At 38.1% G+C, this 20659-nt stretch overlaps 1 protein-coding gene and 2 long non-coding RNA genes across 3 annotated transcripts; 1 reads left to right on the top strand and 2 right to left on the bottom strand.

Annotated features, from left to right (window-relative positions):
• The first annotated feature begins 3445 nt into the window (after positions 1-3445).
• On the top strand, positions 3446-5871 carry LOC122973391 (cystatin-B-like). Its single transcript, XM_044340861.1, has 3 exons — positions 3446-3631; positions 3713-3814; positions 5275-5871. Exons 1-3 carry the CDS (start codon positions 3566-3568, stop codon positions 5401-5403), a joined length of 297 nt encoding a protein of 98 aa, XP_044196796.1. The 5' UTR covers positions 3446-3565; the 3' UTR covers positions 5404-5871.
• A 6034-nt stretch (positions 5872-11905) lies between these two features.
• LOC122973570 lies at positions 11906-13845 on the bottom strand. The gene is made up of 3 exons (XR_006400086.1): positions 13759-13845; positions 12118-12924; positions 11906-11937 (listed from the first exon to the last, which is right to left on the bottom strand). It is a non-coding gene; the product is annotated as an uncharacterized LOC122973570 (long non-coding RNA).
• A 2004-nt stretch (positions 13846-15849) lies between these two features.
• On the bottom strand, positions 15850-17342 carry LOC122973589. The gene is made up of 2 exons (XR_006400092.1): positions 17295-17342; positions 15850-15963 (listed from the first exon to the last, which is right to left on the bottom strand). It is a non-coding gene; the product is annotated as an uncharacterized LOC122973589 (long non-coding RNA).
• Positions 17343-20659: the final 3317 nt, after the last annotated feature.

Here is a 20659-nt window from a genome sequence, read left to right as displayed (position 1 = left end):
GATAATTTTCACGTTTTTAAGTTTTCTTCAGTATAAAGTCATCCAGTCATGGTTGTCTGTACACACACGACTACAATGCAAACAGCAGCTGACAATAGATAATTCGGCATATTTTTTAATGGCGCCAATTCGCCCAAATGTAAATAAATATAGGCTAAAAGAAAAAACTGGTTCAAGTTGAAGCCATGGATGTAGCCCACAGTTAACTCACTGAGACGGCATCTCCATGGCAATTTCCTACACTGGAGGAAGACAGTTTTACATGTTGCACTATCAACATCGTTTATGACATCATAATGCTCATATTTGTGTTGAAAACCTGTGGACATTTACAAAAAGTGTACTATCACAACTTGAATTTGAGCCAAATTTTTCTCTATTATTCAGAGCAGATAACAATGTAAACACAGGGCTCATGTGAATCAAATGAATAACCTCTTATAAATTTACAAGATGAAGATGATAACAGCACTTAGCTCCAACCATGAATAAAACAGACCACTGTTTATTCTGTGAGGTTAAGTTATCAATTACATTTATAGTCTCATTATATTCATGTTTATGAGTCATTTTGGTCAAATCAGTATCAACATAAGATGCTGTCTCTCTGTTTGCTGTCACTTACTAACAAGAATTATGACATTTACCTTTAGATACAATCCTAAAACTGTTATAAATATATAAATCAGTGTTATTCTTGAATGAATTAAGAGAAATAAACAAACAAAACATATTGGGCTGTGTCTTCACTGTGCCTAAAAAAAAGGCCCTCCAATAATTATTTTTATGTTAATAAATTATTAATATTCATGACATGCTCCGGTCGATCTGTAGTACCAGATCTCCTCACTTTCTTTCCCATCAGTGTGTTGACTATGATGGTCAGACATATTTTAATCTGCTTTCTTATTATTAATAGTTTTATTAAATTGTTTTTTTTAATGTTTTTTCTCCTTTGTTTGTTTGTTTATTGTCAGATTCTTAATACCATGGTTGACTTGTCTTGTTATTTGTAAACTAGACCACTGACATGGTTTTCCCCCACTCTGCTGCTCATAATTACATGGTGTACTAGGAGGACCCTCATCCACTAATCGGAAGATGTGAGGTTCAATTCCCGGCTGCTCGAGTCCACATGTCGCGGTGATACTGAACCCCGAATTGTGTGAATGTGTTAGGTTCCCCTCCTGATGAGCAGGTTGGCACCCTGCATGGTAGCCTCTGCCATCAGTGTATGTGTATGTGAATGTGTGAATGTTGGCATGCAGTGTAAAGCGCTTTGAGTGGTTGAAGGACGAGAAAGGAGCTGTATAAGTGCAGTCCATTTACCATTTATGATGAAAGAGGTAAGTGCTTGCATTTGAGAAGCTGTTATTACTGAATGTTTGTCTGTTTTTCACTAATCAAAGCAGGAAAATACTAAAAACTATAAAAGAAAGAACAGAAGCTTTCAGTATTCTCCTCACTGCTGTAATCACTGCATTCATGCATTTTCTTTTTTGTCTTGCTCCCAAACACACAGTTGTTTTCTTTTCCTCATAATTTTAAATCACTCGAGTCAACCACACACACACACACACACACACACACACACACACACACAGTAAGTGAAGTTCAGTCTACGGTGTCAAGAGATTAGATCAGATAGTGAGCAGTCACACTGCCGTGGCAGGAAAGCAGAACAAATAAACTGCACTTGTGATGGAGAGAGCTCATACTGTGAAAGCCATAGTCCTGATCTTTCAAGATGAGTGGTTTTCTATGGAGGGCAATCACCTGCCTTTAGAGGGCAGTTCAATCATCATCAGTCATTCAAGACAGTAGGGAGTCTTTTACTGCAAAACCAACACTGTGCAGTCAATGTTCCTCCTGTTCTCTAAGGCTACCGTTAGTTGGAAGTCTGGTGTCCTGCAGTGCAGCGATGTCCCAGTTGATGATTGCCGTTTTCCTGGCATCATCGATCTGTTGTAGGACATCTGTGAGGCCTGGGCACAATGTCCTGATGTTCCAGCTTTCTAACTGCAACATTGGCAGTTTTCTCCTTTCTTTGCGTGGTGGGAGGTTTACAGTCTGCTTTTCGGTCTTTCCCCTTAGCTTCAAACAGCCATTGCAGCAAGCAGACTGTGGTGGGTCAGCACCTTCCTGGCTTACACCAATCGCTCTGGACTTATAACTCATAACTGTACTCTCCCGTGTTGTTTCTGATGCTGTGGGACAGCAGCACTAGAGTGACCTCTCCAGGGTGCAGGCCTGGGTGAGCATATGGAGATCCTGGGATGCCCAGTCGTCAGAATCCCCCTGTCGGCCTCACTGATGTAGTCCAAAGGAAAGCAGGGCTATACATTTGGCATCAGCTCAGCTGCAGGAGCTGCCAGCTGGAAGTCAATGATGGTGTCCAGTCGAAGACATCCTTCACACCAGTCTCCAGATAACAAGTAAGTAACTGGAGCCCAGTCTGATTGGTGACACACAGATTCTTTGGGAGATGCATACACAGGGTGGACAAAATATTTGATAACAATAGCCTGCTTGGAACATCAAGTAGCCTTTTGGCCCTTAGTGTAGCTTCAGTGTTGCCGCACACTACTGTAATATGAATCCTTAACTGTCCTTTCATTCAAAGAAATTACACAACAGCTGTCAGTTGGGATATACAGATGAAGGATGCAGTAGGTAGCATGAGCAGTGATTGCTGCCATACCTGAATGTAACCTACAGAAACTATAACTTTAACAGGACTTCGTCAAAACTTGGCATATGGCTGGACCGTGTATGAAAAGCTAGAGGGCTTTTAATTTGTATATTGTCTGGTTACCATCACACACAACATTTATAAATACAGAATGCAGGTTTTTATTCATGTGCAGGTGTTTGTCAAAGAGGTAAGAGACTGCAGAGAGAAAACGGCTGCGGGCAGTGATAATTGTGCGCCTTTATTAGTGTCAGCACAGTCCACATATGTGCAGACACAAACTCCATCAAAAGCCGGCTGTTCGGCTGTCGCCGTCATCAGAAACGGACGTCGCTTCGCATGACGCTTCAGAGGGAAAAAAACCCGTCTAATTTCTCTAAAACATATTTCTTCGTTTCTTCTCTCCTCGCTTGGTTTCCTTTTCGTCTCTCCTGCATCCACGGTCGGAGGGTAAATGAGGGAAACGTGGATGCAATTAAAGAGACTTGGGATGCACCCGTGTAAAGATATATTGCTCAATAAAGCTTTTAACAATAGATTAATCCACATTGTCTGTGAAGAGGGAGAACAGAGAGAAACGTTGAAATATATTTCTTAAACCTCAGTTTATGATACTTCAAATGATTCTCGCTTGAAACATAAATTTCTTAATTATACTTATTAACAGTCTAGAGACCTTATTTCTCGTTTTAGCCAGTTTCTGAAATAATTTAATAAAGAACCCCCCCCCCCCCCCCCCCCCCCCCCTTACACTGATGGTATGCTCCAACATACAACGTCACATGATTCACTTGTGTTGAACTGTGCTTTAGACAAAAAGAAGTCGATTTAGTTGTTTTCTCAGCCAATTTTTGTCCTTTGGAAACTGTCACAATGATGACTGGAGGTGCTGGTCCGCCAACTGATGCCGACGAGGAAATTCAGAAGATCTGTGAAAGCGTAAGTAGAAAATATGGATTGTTTACGCTTTACTTCCTGTACACATTCATGCTGCTTCATTCTGGTGTTTTCTATCACCAGATGAAACCTCACGCAGAGAAACGAGCAGGAAAGTCCTACGATGTCTTCACCGCCAAGACCTACAGGAGGCAGATGGTGGCCGGGACCAACTACTTCATAAAGGTCCTTATCATTTACATTACAGGAAATACGGAGCTGAAACATGAATTATTAAAAATCTCACAATGTGCAGTGGTGGAAGAAGTACTCACATCCGTTACTTCGGTAAAAGTACGAATACAACAAAGTAAAAATACTCTGTTACAAGTAAAAGTCCTGCATGAAAAATCTTTCTTAAGTAAAAGTACATAAGTACTTGATGTAGCTTGATGTAGTTAAAGTATTGCAGTAAAAGTAGTGGTTTGGTCCCTCTGACTGATATATTATTATATATGACATCATTAGATTATTAATAGTGAAGCATCAGTGTTAGAGCAGCATGTTACTGTTGTAGCTGCTGGAGGTGGAGCTAGTTTACACTACTTTATATACAGTTAGCTAGTTTAGTCCAGTGGTTCCCAACCTAGGGGTCGAGCCCCTCGAACGGGTCAGCAGATAAATCTGAGGGGTCGTGAGATGATTAATGGGAGAGGAAAGAAGAGAAAACAAAGTTCTGATACACAAATCTGTTTTCAGTTTTTCGAATTTTTCTCTAATCTTTGATTTTTGCTGAAATATTGGATCATTTGAACATTTATTGAAATGAGAGCATGTGAGAAGTTTAGAGGGAAAAATCACTATTTGGTGGAGCTGTTAACAACTCATAGACATGTGAAATGTGACCCCGACTACACACTGCTTTTTGTAAGACGTCAAAAGACAAAAAGGTTGGAAACCACTGGTTTCATCTTTAACAATGTGTTGTATTTTAAAAGCTTGTTATATTATCCATTGTGTCAAATCTTCATCTGAAAAGTAACTAAAGCTGTCAAATAAATGTAGTGGAGTAGAAAGTACAATATTTCCCTCTGAAATGTTGTGGAGTTGAAGTATAAAGTAGCATCAAGTGGAAATACTCAAGTAAAATACAAGTGCCTAAAAATTGTACTTAAATACTGTACTTGAGTAAATATACTCAGGTACTTTTCACCACTGCAAGAAGGACCTTATATGTTGTGCACAAGATCCATAATAACAAGCTGACCTTTTGGGACTTCAGAGGCTTCATACAAAACAGATCCATGAACGGTAAAGACTTACTCTCTATAGCAACATGATCAAGTGAGCTTTAAAGTTTATAATCAATATTTTTACATTGCCAATGGATCACATTAGTGCTGCAACTAACAATTATTTACATTATCAAGTAATCTGTTGATTATTGTCTCGATTAATTGATTAGTTGTTTGGTCCATTAAATGTCAGAAAATGGTGAAACATCTTAATCAATGTTTCCCAAAGTCCAAGATGACGTTTTCATGTTGCTGTGTTTACTGGATTTGTAACTAAGCAACCATATTAACTCTGAAGGAGAGAATATTGATGCATCTTCAGCTTGTTTCTGCTGCCCCCTGGTGGCCAAAAATAATCAGTGAAGGTAAACTCAAAAATGTCCTGAAACTTTTCTTTTTATTTACTTGCAGGTGCATGTGGGAGGAGACGATCATGTTCACCTCCGTGTTTACAAAAAACTCCCCTGTAACGGAGGAGACCTGGAGCTGAGTGATATGCAGCAATCGAAGAGCCACCACGACCCGATCGAGTACTTCTAATAGGATCACAAACCCAGCAAAGCATCCCACCAGTGCCTACAGGCTGCAGTCTCATTGTAATCAATCATTATCAAAATGTTCTGCTTCTTTTATCCTGACACATTATATAAAACTGTGTTAAATGCAGTTCCCATTACTAACATGAAGCTGTAACACAATGGAAAGATTTCCCTTTATATTAAATGTCCTGTTCCCTAACTTTGTACTTGTGTTAAGAAAACTACGTGTGTTTTTATGTTGCAGCTGGTCCACATGGTACTAGGTCAACTTCATTTATGAGTTTGGGTATTTTATAGCTTATATCATGATCTCATCTTGTATGTTTTATCACTAAATGTTTGTCAGAGTAACTATAGCTATCTGATACATGAAGTGGGGTGAAAGTACATCTCACAAATTTGAAATCCTTAAAGATCCCCTCCAGACAATGTTTTAAGACAAATAAAAATACTCTGCTTGTAACAATAATGTGTCTGACATGGTTTTCATACAAAGAAAGTATAATTACTGCTTTTAAATCCTTAAAATGGCATCTCCTCCTTCTCTCTCATTAAAAAATCCAGAATCTATGAATATGTATAAATATATTTCATTTCATAAGGTGAACTGTTGCACACAAGATGTCTACTTCACTGTACTGTTGAATATTGAACTATGATTGGCTGTAAACATAGATATAGACCAGTTACGAGAAAAAGGATCACAGTACTGACATGTTTTTGTGGAAAGGTATTAAGAACAAAAAAACCCTTCAGATTCTGATTTACTGCAACCACTGTCACAATAAGTGACTCATTTCTCCAATTACAACATTTTTATTGAAGACAAAACATCACAGAACAAGGACAAATGTGATTACATGGTATTGAGATTATGATATAGAACAAAAACTGGCTGTAATAATATGTATAAAGAAAGCAGCAACATAGACAATTGTAATGTTACAGTAAGGCAGGAGAAATAATTCACAAGATGAATGTTAGAATACTGACAATAAAACAGGTTGTTATAATGAAACTGGAAGATATACTGTAAATACAGAAAGGACAGTGGAAATGATCTGTTATCAATAAAATATAACTCTTTACTCACATCTAGTGGCAGCAGTTTGAAATTACAAGTAGATTAGTGAAAGCATGTTCTGAAATTAAGAGTTTCTTCTTACAAATATCTTGGGTTCTGGATTGATGATAAACTGCTTCAAAAAGCACATTAATAAACTAACAAAATCACAAAAAGCAAAACTAGCATTCTTTTGCAGAAATAAGACTTGTTTTACCCACAACTGCTGAAAACAAATTGTTCAGTCATTATTTTTATCTGTTATGGACTATGAAGATACAATTTATACACACACTTCTGCTGCTACTCTTAAATCTCTTGATTCAGTATATCATTCAGCTCTTAGATTCATAACTGGAGATAGCTTTAGAACACATCATTGTATATTATATCAGAACGTTGGGTGGCAATCATTGGCTGTGAGAAAGGAACAACACTGTATTCTATTTATTTACAAAGCACTACTGGCCAAACTTCCTACATACATCTCTTGTTATCTCAATTACAGATCACTTTCTCATTAAACTAGATTCCATGACTATTTGATTCTTGAAGAACATCATGTTAATACTGAAATTGGAAAACTGGCTTTTAAATATTTTGCTCCACACAAGTGGAACAACTGACAACAGTGTGTTAAAATGGAAGAGCTGATTCCTTAAACTCATTTCAAACATCTGTTGGAAGATTTAGTACAGTGTGAATGTGTGTGTTTTTTATGAATGATGTTGATGTCTCTGATTGAATGTCTTTGAATATTGTCTCTGTTTGTTCGCTGTAAATCTTAATTGTAAATTTGTACACCGTAAACTTTGTTTTTATTTTTCTGTGTGTTCTGTATTCAGGGTGGCCTTGGAAAAGAGAGCATGCTCTAAATGCTCTCAATAGTCGTCTATGATGCATTCTTGGAGAAGTCAGCCCTGAGATCTATATTTTAAAATTCAATGGTGACCTGCTTTTGTTGACTGTGCTGCAGCTGGATCTTCCTCAGTTTCCTGACCTCTGGTTCTGGGAGGGAAATAAAAAAAATGAATCAGGTGATTGTGAAGATATGGTATTAAATTATACAAACAGTCATAATAAAGATGTAACAGGCAAATGTAAGAAATGAAAAACTGAAATAAAAGTGTTGCTACTATGTTCCTGTGCAAAGAGCTGCTCACCTCGGGGCAGTACCGGCTCTGTTAAATGTGACAGCAGCGTACTGGACAACCTCTTGTTCCTCCATGTGTCTGTGGGGCTGAGCTGATCTGATGTTGGAGTAGAGAGGATCTGCCTGGTTGTTGGAGAAGTGCACGCTGTCGTACAGAGGGTTAACTTGCTCCTCCGGCTGTGTCTGGAGGGTGATAGAAATGAGGAAAGTGTTGGATTGTGTGATGAAGGATTGTTAAGAAACAACATGAAGTGCTTGACAGTCAGATGAGTTTTCTAGTTGCACTTTAAGATAGTGACTGTGGAAGTGTGGAACCAGGATAGAATAGTATAACTCTCCCTCCTCACCCTCTCTCTGTTGTCTGGTCTCTCCTCAGCCTCAGACCATTGATTGGAGGCTCTCTTTTTCCTGGTTAGAAGAATTAATTAAAAACACAAATGACTGAATTTTGATCAATGATTTAGTGAAACAGAAGTGCTTACCTCATCCACAGGAAGACAGAGAGGATGATGATAGGCAGGAGAACAGCAGTTGTTACTCCAGCAGCTATTGATTTTCCTGCTCCTGGAGAACAGCGATCAAAAGAAAACACTGACAGTTAATCAGGGTATTACAGCATGTTTGGCTCCAATGTTTCAGTCAATATATGTATATTCAATTCTCTTCATTTTAAACTTTTAAACTCTTATCAGTTTAGAATATATTTTATATAGTTTTTATTGTAAATCATTTATGATTACTTGACTTGTGGTGCTTGTATTCTCTCTTAACTTGTATAGTTTGATTGTTACGCACCACAACACCAAGACAAATTCCTTGTATGTGCAAACCTACTTGACAACAACAACAACAACAACAACAACAACAATAATAATAATAATAATAATAAGGTGTACATACAGTATTATGGTTTTGGTTTGTTTCCAGCTCGATACAGCTGGACTATCTGGCAGCTCGTAGGCCTGCTTTATGTAGTATAGCTCAACTGAAACTGTTTTTATAGGCTGACACAGACATGATTATGATGTATTGATCATTAGTCATATACTGATATTTAAACTAACATCATCCAAAACCTCAGACTTGCAGATTTATCCATCTAGCTCTACTATGGAATCTAAGAGGAGAAATGAAGTGTCCTCAAAGCTCTGTTGCTCATTGCTGTGAGCGCACGCTAACAACTATGATGAGTGTATCAGATGAGTGTAAACATCTGGATTATGACAGCTGGATTGTAAGTGGACACTGTTTCTGAGTCACTTAAACTGTAACTAACTGTACTGACAATGGAGGTCACACTCCTATAGAGCTTAACTAAATGTCTTGGTGTTCCAGTACTGTGCTTTACAGACTTTACTTCCATCTGTAACAAATGTGCAAAAACATGTTTAAATCAAATCAGTGTAAAATAAATTCTTGTCCAGAGTCATTTAAAATAAAAACAGTGGTGACAGTGGAAGCAGCTGCAGTGAGCAAACTCTCCTCTCTTCCTGCAGCTTCCTCAGCACAGCTGCTGGTGTGTGATGCTTTGCTGACTGAGCGACAAATGGCAACTGGCCCAGTAGAGGGTGCTGTTGTAAAGATATAGTTAATCACATCATTCTTACAAGTTAATGTGTTTTCTTGTGAGAGTAGAATTATAGCTCTCTAAAAAGAGACAAATGAAATGTAAAAACAGTCTTTCAGTGGAATCTCCAACTTCTCCCAGACCAGCTGGAGATTTAACTCCTCCAGTGTGTCCACGGTTTGTCCTGAGACCTTCTCTTAGTCTGTTGTGTCTGAATACTCTTGGTCACATCTCAACTTCCTCCTCTAAATGAAACAATGCAACAGCTCAATATTTAGACTCTTGGTCTCATTGTCACATCCTGCCTGGACTTTGTTTTTGTTCTCCTCGTTTTCTCTGTTTCCCTTGTGTGTTCCTCCTGTGTTTATGTGCACCTCCTCTCACCTGCCCTGCATCACCCTTGTTAGCCCAGCCTTGCTCCTAGTGTCTTCCCTGGTTTATCAGCTCCCAGTCTGCCCATGTGCTGTGTCACCGCTTTGATTAATTTAGCAATTTAGCTCTTGTTTTATTTTGAAATGTTTTCTCCTTGTGTCTTGTCACCTTTACTTCCTATGTTTGATTACCTCATGTGTCTCACCTGTGTCTTGTTTCCCTCACCTGTGTTTAGTTTGCAATCACACCCTGTGTATTTATAGTCCAGTTTTCAGTTCGGTCGTTAGCGAGTTGTCTGCATTTGTACTGCATGTATGTCCTGCGTTTGTTCCTGTGGTAATGGTCAGTGCTCCTATGTTCTTGTGTTTCCTGTGACTTTTGAATCAATCCATTAAATATTCTGCATCAAATCGTGCCTGCTGTCTCTTGCGTTTGGGTCCACCTGCTCTACTCACCCACCATGACACTCATAGAGTGAGGCAGCGTAGTGTGAAGAAATCTCACCTTGGCTGCTTGTATTCATGAACACAGCTCTCTCTCTCCAATAGTTAAATATAAAAAGCCTGCATCACTTCAGCCTAATCAGAGGTCACATAATCCTTGGAAATATAACTTGTGAATAAGAAACACATTGACAAGAAAATTCAGAGTTTTCTCTTGCTCAGATGTCTCTTCACCATGATTTGAATTGAGCTGATTCCTCCAGTCAGCAGTGTCTGTCTCTTATGAATATGACTCTTAGGTCTGAAGTAATCCACTTGGGGCAGCTGTCTGCCCACCTAGACTGAACAATCCACCTTCTTCCAGGACAAAACATTTGTCTCAAACTTGGAGCTGCTAATCACCATCTGGACTGTGTCACTCTCAGGTGAACAAGAGTCACACAGGAGGTCACAACTTCACAAGAAACAGATATTTTCCAGACCTGCATGGGCTCCACCTTGATATTCTGTTCTCCAGTATAATTAACAGGACAGAAGCCTTTGACAACATTAGATATGCTGAACCTGATCCCAACAATACAGACAGAACTCAAGAGGGAACAAATAGCTCTTAAACACTGATGACTGCACTCCATACTGCAGCAGCAGGTTTGTTTCTGGATCTTGATATCAGCTTTCCCACATTCATTCTTCTCACCAGACTGTTGACTTTCACAACAAGGGTTTGGTACAGATGGAGGTTAATGAAATCCCCCCTCCCCCCTGAATCACATCAGATGTGTAATGAGTCCTAGTGCAGTGTGTGTGTAGCTGAATGGAAAAACTTACCTGCCACAACAGTCAGATATAAGGTGGAGTTATGACGTCCTCTTCTGTTCTGGGCTTCACAGCAATAATTCCCACTGTATTCAGGTCTGACAGCAGTGATGGTGAAGATCTGTCCTGATGCTTTTGGTGAGTCTTCATTCTCCTTGTACCAGGTATAATTAGCTGCTGGGTTAGCATCACTGCTACAGGTCAGATTCACTGAACTGCCCTCCACTATCTCACCAGAGTGACTCACTGACACAGAGGGAAGCTTTGGAGCATCTGGAGGACAATATTTGTAGTATAGAGGCAGATTTCATTAATGTTTATGATTTGAAGGATTTTTGCATCATGAAAAATAGAACAGACTTGTGTGACTTACACTGGACATCTATAAATAGAGCTGTAGAGTTAAACTGTCCATATTGATTCTCAGACTTGCAGTAGTAGATCCCTCTATCCTCAGAGCTGATGGAGGTGAAATGATAACTTCCCCCTGGTTCTTGAGACAGTGTCTGGTTCTCTTTGTACCAGGTATAATTAGCTGCTGGGTTAGCATCACTGCTACAGGTCAGATTCACTGAACTGCCCTCCACTATCTCACCAGAGGGACTCACTGACACAGAGGGAAGCTTTGGAGCATCTGGAGGAGACATATCAAAATGAATGAAGTATAAAATGAGGAAGGGTTGCATTAGTACAACATGTTGTATTGGAGCTGCTCAGTGAACTACAGCAGCAGACTGAACGTGAAGCAGGCAGAGCTGAAGAAAGCAGACATGATCAGACAAATCTCTACTTAACAAGGTTGACAAGTCCATCAGCTGTATGTTTCTTTTTAAATAAGCTGTTTCACTCACATTTGACATCAATAAAGATGTATTCAGATGTCCTCTTCCCCAGCTGGTTCTCAGCTGTACAGTAATACTCTCCAGAGTCAGAGGACTGGATGGAGCTGAAGACAAGCTGTGGTTCTTTACTGAGAGGTTGAAGGTCTGGATTTACATTCTTCTTGTACCAGGTGTATTTAGCTGCTATGTTAGCATCACTGCTACAGGTCAGAGTCACTGAACTGCCCTCCACTATCTCACCAGAGGGACTCACTGACACAGAGGGAAGCTTTGGAGCATCTGGAGGAGAAAACATAGCTGGTCAACAGTTGAATAACTGACACAATGTAAGAAGCAAATGTTAGACACAAAGTGAGGAGTGAAAGTTGATTCTCTTGTTGCTGCTCATATTAAAATCAACTGTCTGTTACCTTGGATACATTTTGACATTGTGTTAGTGACATATTTAGGTAAACTCACACACTGAAGGAGAGTGGTAATCCTCATGTCCTTTCAAAGCACAGGAGACGTTGTCACCAGGATTAAACTGCCCTGAATAAAGAGAAGTTTCCTCCTTCATAACTTTCTGTCCGTTCTTGAACCAGACGTAAGAAATACGACCTGCTGGACTGCAGCTGCTGAGACATTTCAGCTCTGCCTCGGTATAAGACTGATGGACTGTTATTGTGATCACCTGTACCTGGAGAGCTGGATATGTGAGGAAGGATCAAAAATGTCATTTGTCACCAGTAAAATACACACATACAGTCAAAATAACCTTTGTAGTTCTTGTGGGTGAAATAATTTGGGATCATCCGATCAAAAGTGTAAATGGGGGAAAGTACTCAATAGAATCCAATCAATTTTATGTAAAACTCTTCAACAATAACTATTCACCACTTTCACTAGTCATCAGTTTGTTTTCATCAGTACCTGTGACAGTCAGAGTTGTTCCAGGTAAACTACTCCTCCATTCAAAGCTTTGTGTTTTGAATGTGAAGTGATACTGGGCTGAATCGCTCTCTCTCAGGTCAGAGATTCTCAGAGTGGAGCGTCCTCCCTCTGTTTTAAGGAGCTGAACACGACCTGCATACTGGGAGTCTTCACTAAGGCCCTCAGGCTGTGAGGTATTCTGCCACTGATGACTACGTTCAGGACTGAACCAGAATGTTGATGTGATAAATTCATAACTGCTGTATAAGCAGGAAATGTCCACTGATGAGCCTCTGGAGGCACAGATGCTTCTGTCAGTGTAAGTCACTCTGTGGCAGGATTGAGGAAAGATACCTGAAAGATCAAATTAATTTAAAACAGCACTATTATTATAGTACTATTGTACCTATTGTTATAGTAATAATCCTATACAAGGCTCAACAGGAAATCTTAATGCTGCTTCACCCAAATCACAAAAAACACATTTTCTCCTTTATTTGTGGTGTTTATCCATGAAGATATCTGTGGTTTAATTTTTCAGGTTTTGAGACGCTGCCACTTCAACACAATAAAGGTAAACAGAATTTAGTTCATGCATAAAAATTATGTTTGAAAAAACACTTTTGGTTACTATGACTAATCCACAGACATATCTGTCAACAATTTCCATTGCAACTACTTTCTACTCAAGAAGTAGTAAAAAATATCCACAGCAAAGTCTGTAGTTTATCCAAAGTAACAGAGATGCTGTTTCTGGTAAGACACAAATATCCATAGTTTTTTAAATATAAGTTTTCAAAGCTTTAAGCAGTATAAACAATGTTTAATTCACTTTCATTGTATTGGAATGGCAGCAGACTTTTCCAGGACTGATATCTCAAAATTTGGGCAAATGAAACTGTAACTATTCACATGGTTAAAAAAGGAGCAAGTCAGAAAATATGTTTTTTGTATTTTGAGTGAATTAACTCTTTAAATGTAAGTTCTTAATTTACATTTATTTTGCAGTCAACACAGTGAATAAGATATAAGAGTACAGCATGTCCAAAGTCTCATGGGACTGTGGTTTGGTTTTGATCCACTTCTATGCAATGTTTGTATCACATGCTGCCCCAGAAACATGTACATACAAGGCGTAGTACAATAGTTTAACCGCTAGATGTGGTTTTGTTAGTGGTGTAAACTCACACACTGAAGGAGCAGGATGATGCTCAAATCCTTTTACAGCACAGGAATAGCTGTCTGCAGGAGAAAAGTACTTTTTATAAGTAGAAGATGTTACATCCTGAATTTTCTGTCCATTCTTGTACCAGATGAAGGAAGAACGATCAGGTAGACGACAACTGCTGTGACACGTCAGCTCTCTCCGGGTAGGATAGAATATTGATCGGCTCACCTGCACCTGGAGATCTGTATATATGAAGAAAGAACAAAAATATAATTTATGTTCAGATACACACAAACTTTCAGTTTTATTTTATTTATTTATTTATCAGTTTATTTGTCAGGGACGATGCAACAAAACATTGTAACAGGTTGAAATAACATGAAACAGATGTATTGCATGTAGGATTTCTAGCCAAGTCCCTGGTTAGGCTTTTCTACCTCATAATAGTCATAACATATCATTACCATAAATACATTAGTTAAATAGAGTTCATAATAAATAGTAACATTCTCAATAACAACAGTATTTACATCACAATACAATCGATTTACATGTGTTGTGTGTGTGTGCTTGTGTGTATCTTCCTTAATTCATGGCAATGATGTGTTTATGTGCATAATGTTTATAGGTGTGTGTGATCATGTACATACATGCATAGTCTTTATGAGTATGTATGTATGTTTGTTTATCTGTATGTATCTGTTCCTCTATCTGTGTTTACATGTCCATGTGCACGTGTGTGTGCACAAGTGCATGATCACTGATCAATGATCGCAGGTTTGGTTTTGTTTCAGCCACTGTTTCAGCTTTTCATTCAATGTTTTCAGATCAGTTTGTGTTTTTATTTCTGTTGGTAGGACAGTCCAAAAATGTTTCCCTTTTACTGCAAAAGATGACTGACTGAAAGTAGATTTGCTCTGTGCCACCCTGCAGCTGACATTTACTGATCCTGTAGTAGCAAATCTATTGGTGTTTGTTGTTGTTACATATGGACAAAGTACAGCTGGGGAGAGATTATTCACACATTTAAAAGTTAGTTTATTAAAAGAAAACTTGACAAAGTTGTAATAACTAAGCAACTTGTACTTTTTCAGAATTATACAGTGGTGCCATTTCATTTGTTTTTGATCCATTATTTTCAGTGCTTGTTTGTAAAGTGATGTAACAGGTTTGACAGCTGACAGTGACGTCTGGCTCCATACAGTAACACAATAGGATAAATGTGAAAATATCATGGTACGCATAAACAGTTGAGCTGCCTTAAGGGGAATGTAATGTCTTATCATTCTAAAACAGTTCAGATTTGTCTTTACTGTCCTTTAACATGTTTATTAAATTTGAGTTGGGAATCTAAAATGGCACCTAAAAATGTGAAAGCACTGACTTCCTTTATTTCTTTTTGATCTATTTTGATTGTAAACTTATCTTTTGCTTTCCTTCTCATGGAAAAACACATTGACACAGTCTTTTTAAGATTCATGGTTAGATGATTGTTTTTGAGCCACTGATACACTTTTCATTTCGTTTGTTAATATCTCTCTTCCAGGACCTTTGAGAAAACGGGTAGAATTGAAATTGGTCTATGATTGCCTACTTGGTGCTTCAGCCTTAAAAATTGGTGTGATGATTGCTGTTTTCCAGCTTTGTGGGAATTTACCAGTTCTGATGGAGGTTTATCAGATGTGTTCTAGGTTTGATCAGGGTGGAGCTGTGTGTTTTGATAAGAGCAGTATCCAAACCAAACAGATCCTTTGCCTTGAATTACTTAATTTATTGGTAATTTGACCCACTTTCTCTTGGTCAACCAGTGACATTTCCAAGATATTAACCATTTGAAATTACATTAAGTCTTCCAATGAAAATGTTACCTGTAACAGTCAAAGTGACTCCAGTTGAACCAGTAAATCTTCCTCCTGGTTGGTTTGTTATGAACATAAACTTGTACTCAGCTGAGTCGCTCTCTCTCAGGTCTGTGATTCTCAGAGTGCAGTCGTTCTTATCACAGTGATACTGAACACGACCTGCATACTCTGAGTCTGTTCTCAGATCCACATATTTAGCGTCTTTCATTTTAGTGAACCAGAATGTTTTCTCAACTTCAGTATCACGGCCATTTATTCTGGATGGGTATCTGTAGGTGCAGATTATGTTCACTGTTGATCCTTTTAAGGCACAGATCTGAGTAGAAGTGTAAGTCACTCTCCAGCCATTCTGACCCTGTACCACTGTAACACAGAGCACATCAGAAACCACAATCACATTCATAACAAGTTAAGAATCAGTGAATAAGACAAAGTGGATCATGACATCAATATGATTTTATCTGCAGTCATTCTCATTCAAAGCTCCTCATCATGCATCAATCTAACTAGAACTGAACTGGAATACAGTATTTTATCAGTTGTTTATCATATTTTATCATTTGTTACTGCTGAGTGTTTCAGCTTTAGTCCATTCATTCTGCAAGTTTTTACTGTTGTTCTGCTTGTTTGTTGTAGTTTTAAAAAAGTTAAAACTGAACACCTGAAATGTGTCTCTTACACATCTTATATTCATCATTCACATTATTTTCCCTTATGTTCATTTTCTTTATAATTAACTTTATAATGTTGTCTTGTTAAATTATCTTTTTACTTTGACTTTTATTTCTGAATGAAGCCTGGGTGAACACAGGAATATAAAAGTCCAAAGACAAACTGTTTTCTTTGAATTTACAGCACAAAGAAACAGTTTTAGATGCTGTTTACAGTTAATCTCTCTGTGCACTGAGACAGAACATCGTCTGAAGGTGCAGTGAAGGAACAAGAATGTATTGAACCTGTGAACATTAATGCAGTTTTACTGAACAGGATGAGAAAAAGAAAATGAAGCATTAGAGAGTCTGTGGTTGTCTTGGTTAGTTTCCTCTCTGTTAGTTCTTTGGTCAAGTTCCTGTTGAGTTAAGTGTGAAAACCACAGAGAAATGCAGAACATGACATGACGGAAACTTTTGAAAGCAGCTAAAATAAAATAGGTGACAATAAGTTTTCACAGGAGGGGCAACTGTTATAACTGTAACAGCTAAAACAGTTGTCCAGCTCTACAGTACAGAGTGCAGAAATTATCAAACATGTTTAAAATATCATGACGAGATGAAATTCTCAGTGCATTGCTGTACCATCATAGAACTATGTATATATGCATATGCATGTATAAAAATATATGATTCTTACAATCCATGGAGGGAGGGTGGACAAACCTTATTAGCTAGACACCCCCACCACTCATGACACAGACACAGCTGAACATCTTAATATAATATTATTAAAGTGTTCAGCAGTAAATATTGATGTTATTTTTACCATTTTGCCTTCATTCAACAGCTATAGTTTACACAGGAATAAACAGAAGTGAATGTTTGGTGTTTAAAAGTTATTCATCATACTGCATCACACATACATCAAACGTAGAAAAGTGCTGATCTGGGATATTTTATATTTACTTTCTTAAAATGACTCCATGCAGCTCTGAATAAGTGAGCTAAATGTCCTACAATGTAAATGTAGATATACAGTACCTGACACAGAGAGAAGGAAGACAACAAATCCACTCGCTGCTGCTGTTAAACTCATAGCTGCTCCTCTCATCTCTCTGTGAGGCTTCAGAGACAATAAAATACATCAAATAATGTAAACAACATGTAATAATCATATCAGTAAACTATTCTACTTACAACAGAGAAGGACGTTGTCTGTTAAGATGCTCGTCCTCTGTGATCTGTGAGCAGAAGTCAGATATCAGGATGTTAAATTACTTGATTTCCTTCCTGTTTCTTAGTATTATGAATATTCATGAGGAGCCAAATGACAATAAACACATAAGTTCACACCAAGTTTTACTGTTTTCAAAAGACTTAATATAATCTATATTAGAGAGAATAACAGACCAGTGTTTTGACCTGTTAAATAAAGAGAGAAGAGAAATAATGAGACATTTTTATTATCTTACACTTACTCTTTTTAAGTGTGTGACAGTTCAGTGTCTAAAGAAAAACATGACACGTGACGGATGTGTGACATTTGGTTTGATGCATCTCTTCACACTTCTAGTGCATGTTAAGACACTGAATACACCACCATGAGTTCAAAGAGATGTACTGCATCAGTATGGGATGTAAGAAGTCACATGCTGAGCACAATGTTTATTGTAAATATTAAGAAACAAGTAAAAAGCAAAGTACATCAAAACATGATACAGAAATCTATGTGTAAATCAGATGACAAAATGTTTTACATCTGCAGTTGGAAACTCACTCATTCACAATCATTCTGACTGTAACACAGAGCACATCATCAGTGATGAAGCCTGAATCTGCAACACTGAAGCTTCACCACTAGAGGACAGTGAAACATCAGAGATACTGAATCACAACCCTGAAACAACATTTTACCATTAATCATTGACTGTGTAGGGACTGTACATTTATCAGAGGGAGGGGGATGGCTCAAATATAGAGCTACAAATATTTTTCCTTGAGCTTCCCTGAGTGACTGGGGGAAAATGCATGACCCTCCATCCACCATAAACAACCATATTTTATTATATTAACACCAAAAGTAGGTAGTATTGGAGAAAATGAAAAGCAAAGTCCGACCTTTTCCAACCATTACCTTTAATAGCGAACTGTGACTCTTAAGCCTTGACTCCCTGACCCTCCTTCCCTCATTGGGAAAAGAGTAAACTACCAGCCCAACATACTGTCTCTCCTATAGTACTGCAAAAGTTACCTATGACAGTTCCAGCTCTGACACAAACATAAGACGCTTGCTTAGTCCAGCCAATGTAACGAGTAAACAGCATGGAGGGAGTGAGAGTTATCACCAAAACAAACAGCTAATTTCTTAAGCAAAAGCAAAAAAAGGCTTCATACTCAGTAAACTGCCACACATTCTGCTTCCCTGAGTGACCCCAAACAGTTTAAATGGACCGAAAAGGTGATAAACAGCTCACATGACAATTGAGGTCTTCTTCAATACAAACTGTCTTGTTTGTGGAAGAATCTTAGACATCGTAGCAAAAAGTCTTAATGCTGTTTAAACCCACTTTCAGACTTGTGAATCCTTTATTGTATTTGTGAAAACTGATGAAAGGGAGATTTTCCTGCTTTTCACCCATCCACACCGCATTAGATCAGGTCCAAATCAAAAACTGCCATTGCCAAATCTGTACCAGATGACTATTATTCAGATTTGACAGGTCTAAGTATAGTGGTTTTTGATCTGGACCTGGTCTGATGTGGTCTGGATGGGAAAAAAGCAGTGAAATCGCCCTTTTTTTCTATTTTCATAAGCAAAAAGCTTTCAGGAGTTTGGAGGCTCCATACAAAACAGATCCATGAACAGTAAAGACTTACTCTCTATAGCAACATGATCAAGTGAGCTTTACAGTGGCTATAACCAATATTTTCATTGACAATAGATCACATTAGTGCTGCAGCGAACAATTATTTTCATTGAGTAGTCTGTTGATTATGGTCTCGATTAATTGATAAGTTGGATGGGTTCACAAAGTAATCTAAATCTTTAGTATATTTCCTCCAACCCAGTGTTAATAAATATCACACTGGCAAGTATCCACAGCGCCATAACATGACTCCGGTGACTCCAGTCACACAAATACTGCAAGCTGGTTTTGTAGAAGTCACCAGGATCATCTTCACTATTTACATCTTTATAGAGCCTGTAAGGTTTGCATACATGTGAGAGTAAAGACACAATAAATATGGTGAGGCTGTCTAGCACTGATGATACATCCCAACAGTTTACTACTGTTGAGAAGGATCCTTAATGAAATTAAGAGTTTCCTCTTACAAATATCTTGGGTTCTGGATTGATGATAAACTGCTTCAAAAAGCACATTAATGAACTAAAAACATCACTAAAAGCAAAACTAGCATTCTTTTGCAGAAATAAGATTTGTTTTACCCACAACTGTAGAAAACAAACTGTTCAATCAACATTTTTATCTGTTTTTATCATTGGCTGTGAGAAAGGAACAACACTGTATTCTATTTATTTACAAAGCACTACTGGCCAAACTTCCTACATACATCTCTTGTTATCTCAATTACAGATCACTTTCTCATTAAACTAGATCCCATGACTATTTGATTCTTGAAGAACATCATGTTAATACTGAAATTGGAAAACTGGCTTTTATATATTTCGCTCCACACAAGTGGAACAACTGACAACAGTGTGTTTAAATGGAAGAGCTGATTCCTTAAACTCATTTCAAACATCTGTTGGAAGATTAAGTACCGAGTGAATGTGTGTGTTTTTTATGAATGATGTTGATGTCTCTGATTGAATGTCTTTGAATATTGTCTCTGTTTGTTCGCTGTAAATCTTGTTGTTTGTTACTGTGAATTTGTACACAGTAAACTTTGTTTTTATTTTTCTGTGTGTTCTGTATTCAGGGTGGCCTTGGAAAAGAGAGCATGCTCTAAATGCTCTCAATAGTCGTCTATGATGCATTCTTGAAGAAGTCAGCCCTGAGATCTATATTTTAAAATTCAATGGTGACCTGCTTTTGTTGACTGTGCTGTACAGTGCAGCTGGATCTTCCTCAGTTTCCTGACCTCTGGTTCTGAGAGGGAAATAAAAATTTGAATCAGGTGATTGTGAAAATATGGTATTAAATTATACAAACAGTCATAATAAAGATGTAACAGGCAAATGTAAGAAATGAAAAACTGAAATAAAAGTGTTGCTACTATGTTCCTGTGTGAAGAGCTGCTCACCTCGGGGCAGTACCGGCTCTGATAAATGTGACAGCAGCGTACTGGACAACCTCTTGTTCCTCCATGTGTCTGTGGGGCTGAGCTGATCTGATGTTGGCGTAGAGAGGATCTGCATGGTTGTTGTAGAAGTGCACGCTGTC

This window comes from Thunnus albacares, chromosome 3 (genome assembly GCF_914725855.1).
Source record: "Thunnus albacares chromosome 3, fThuAlb1.1, whole genome shotgun sequence".
In the NCBI taxonomy this organism is placed as follows: Eukaryota; Metazoa; Chordata; class Actinopteri; order Scombriformes; family Scombridae; genus Thunnus; species Thunnus albacares.
The sequence above is the reverse complement of the archived record's forward strand: the minus strand, read 5'-3'. Positions and strand labels throughout refer to the sequence as shown.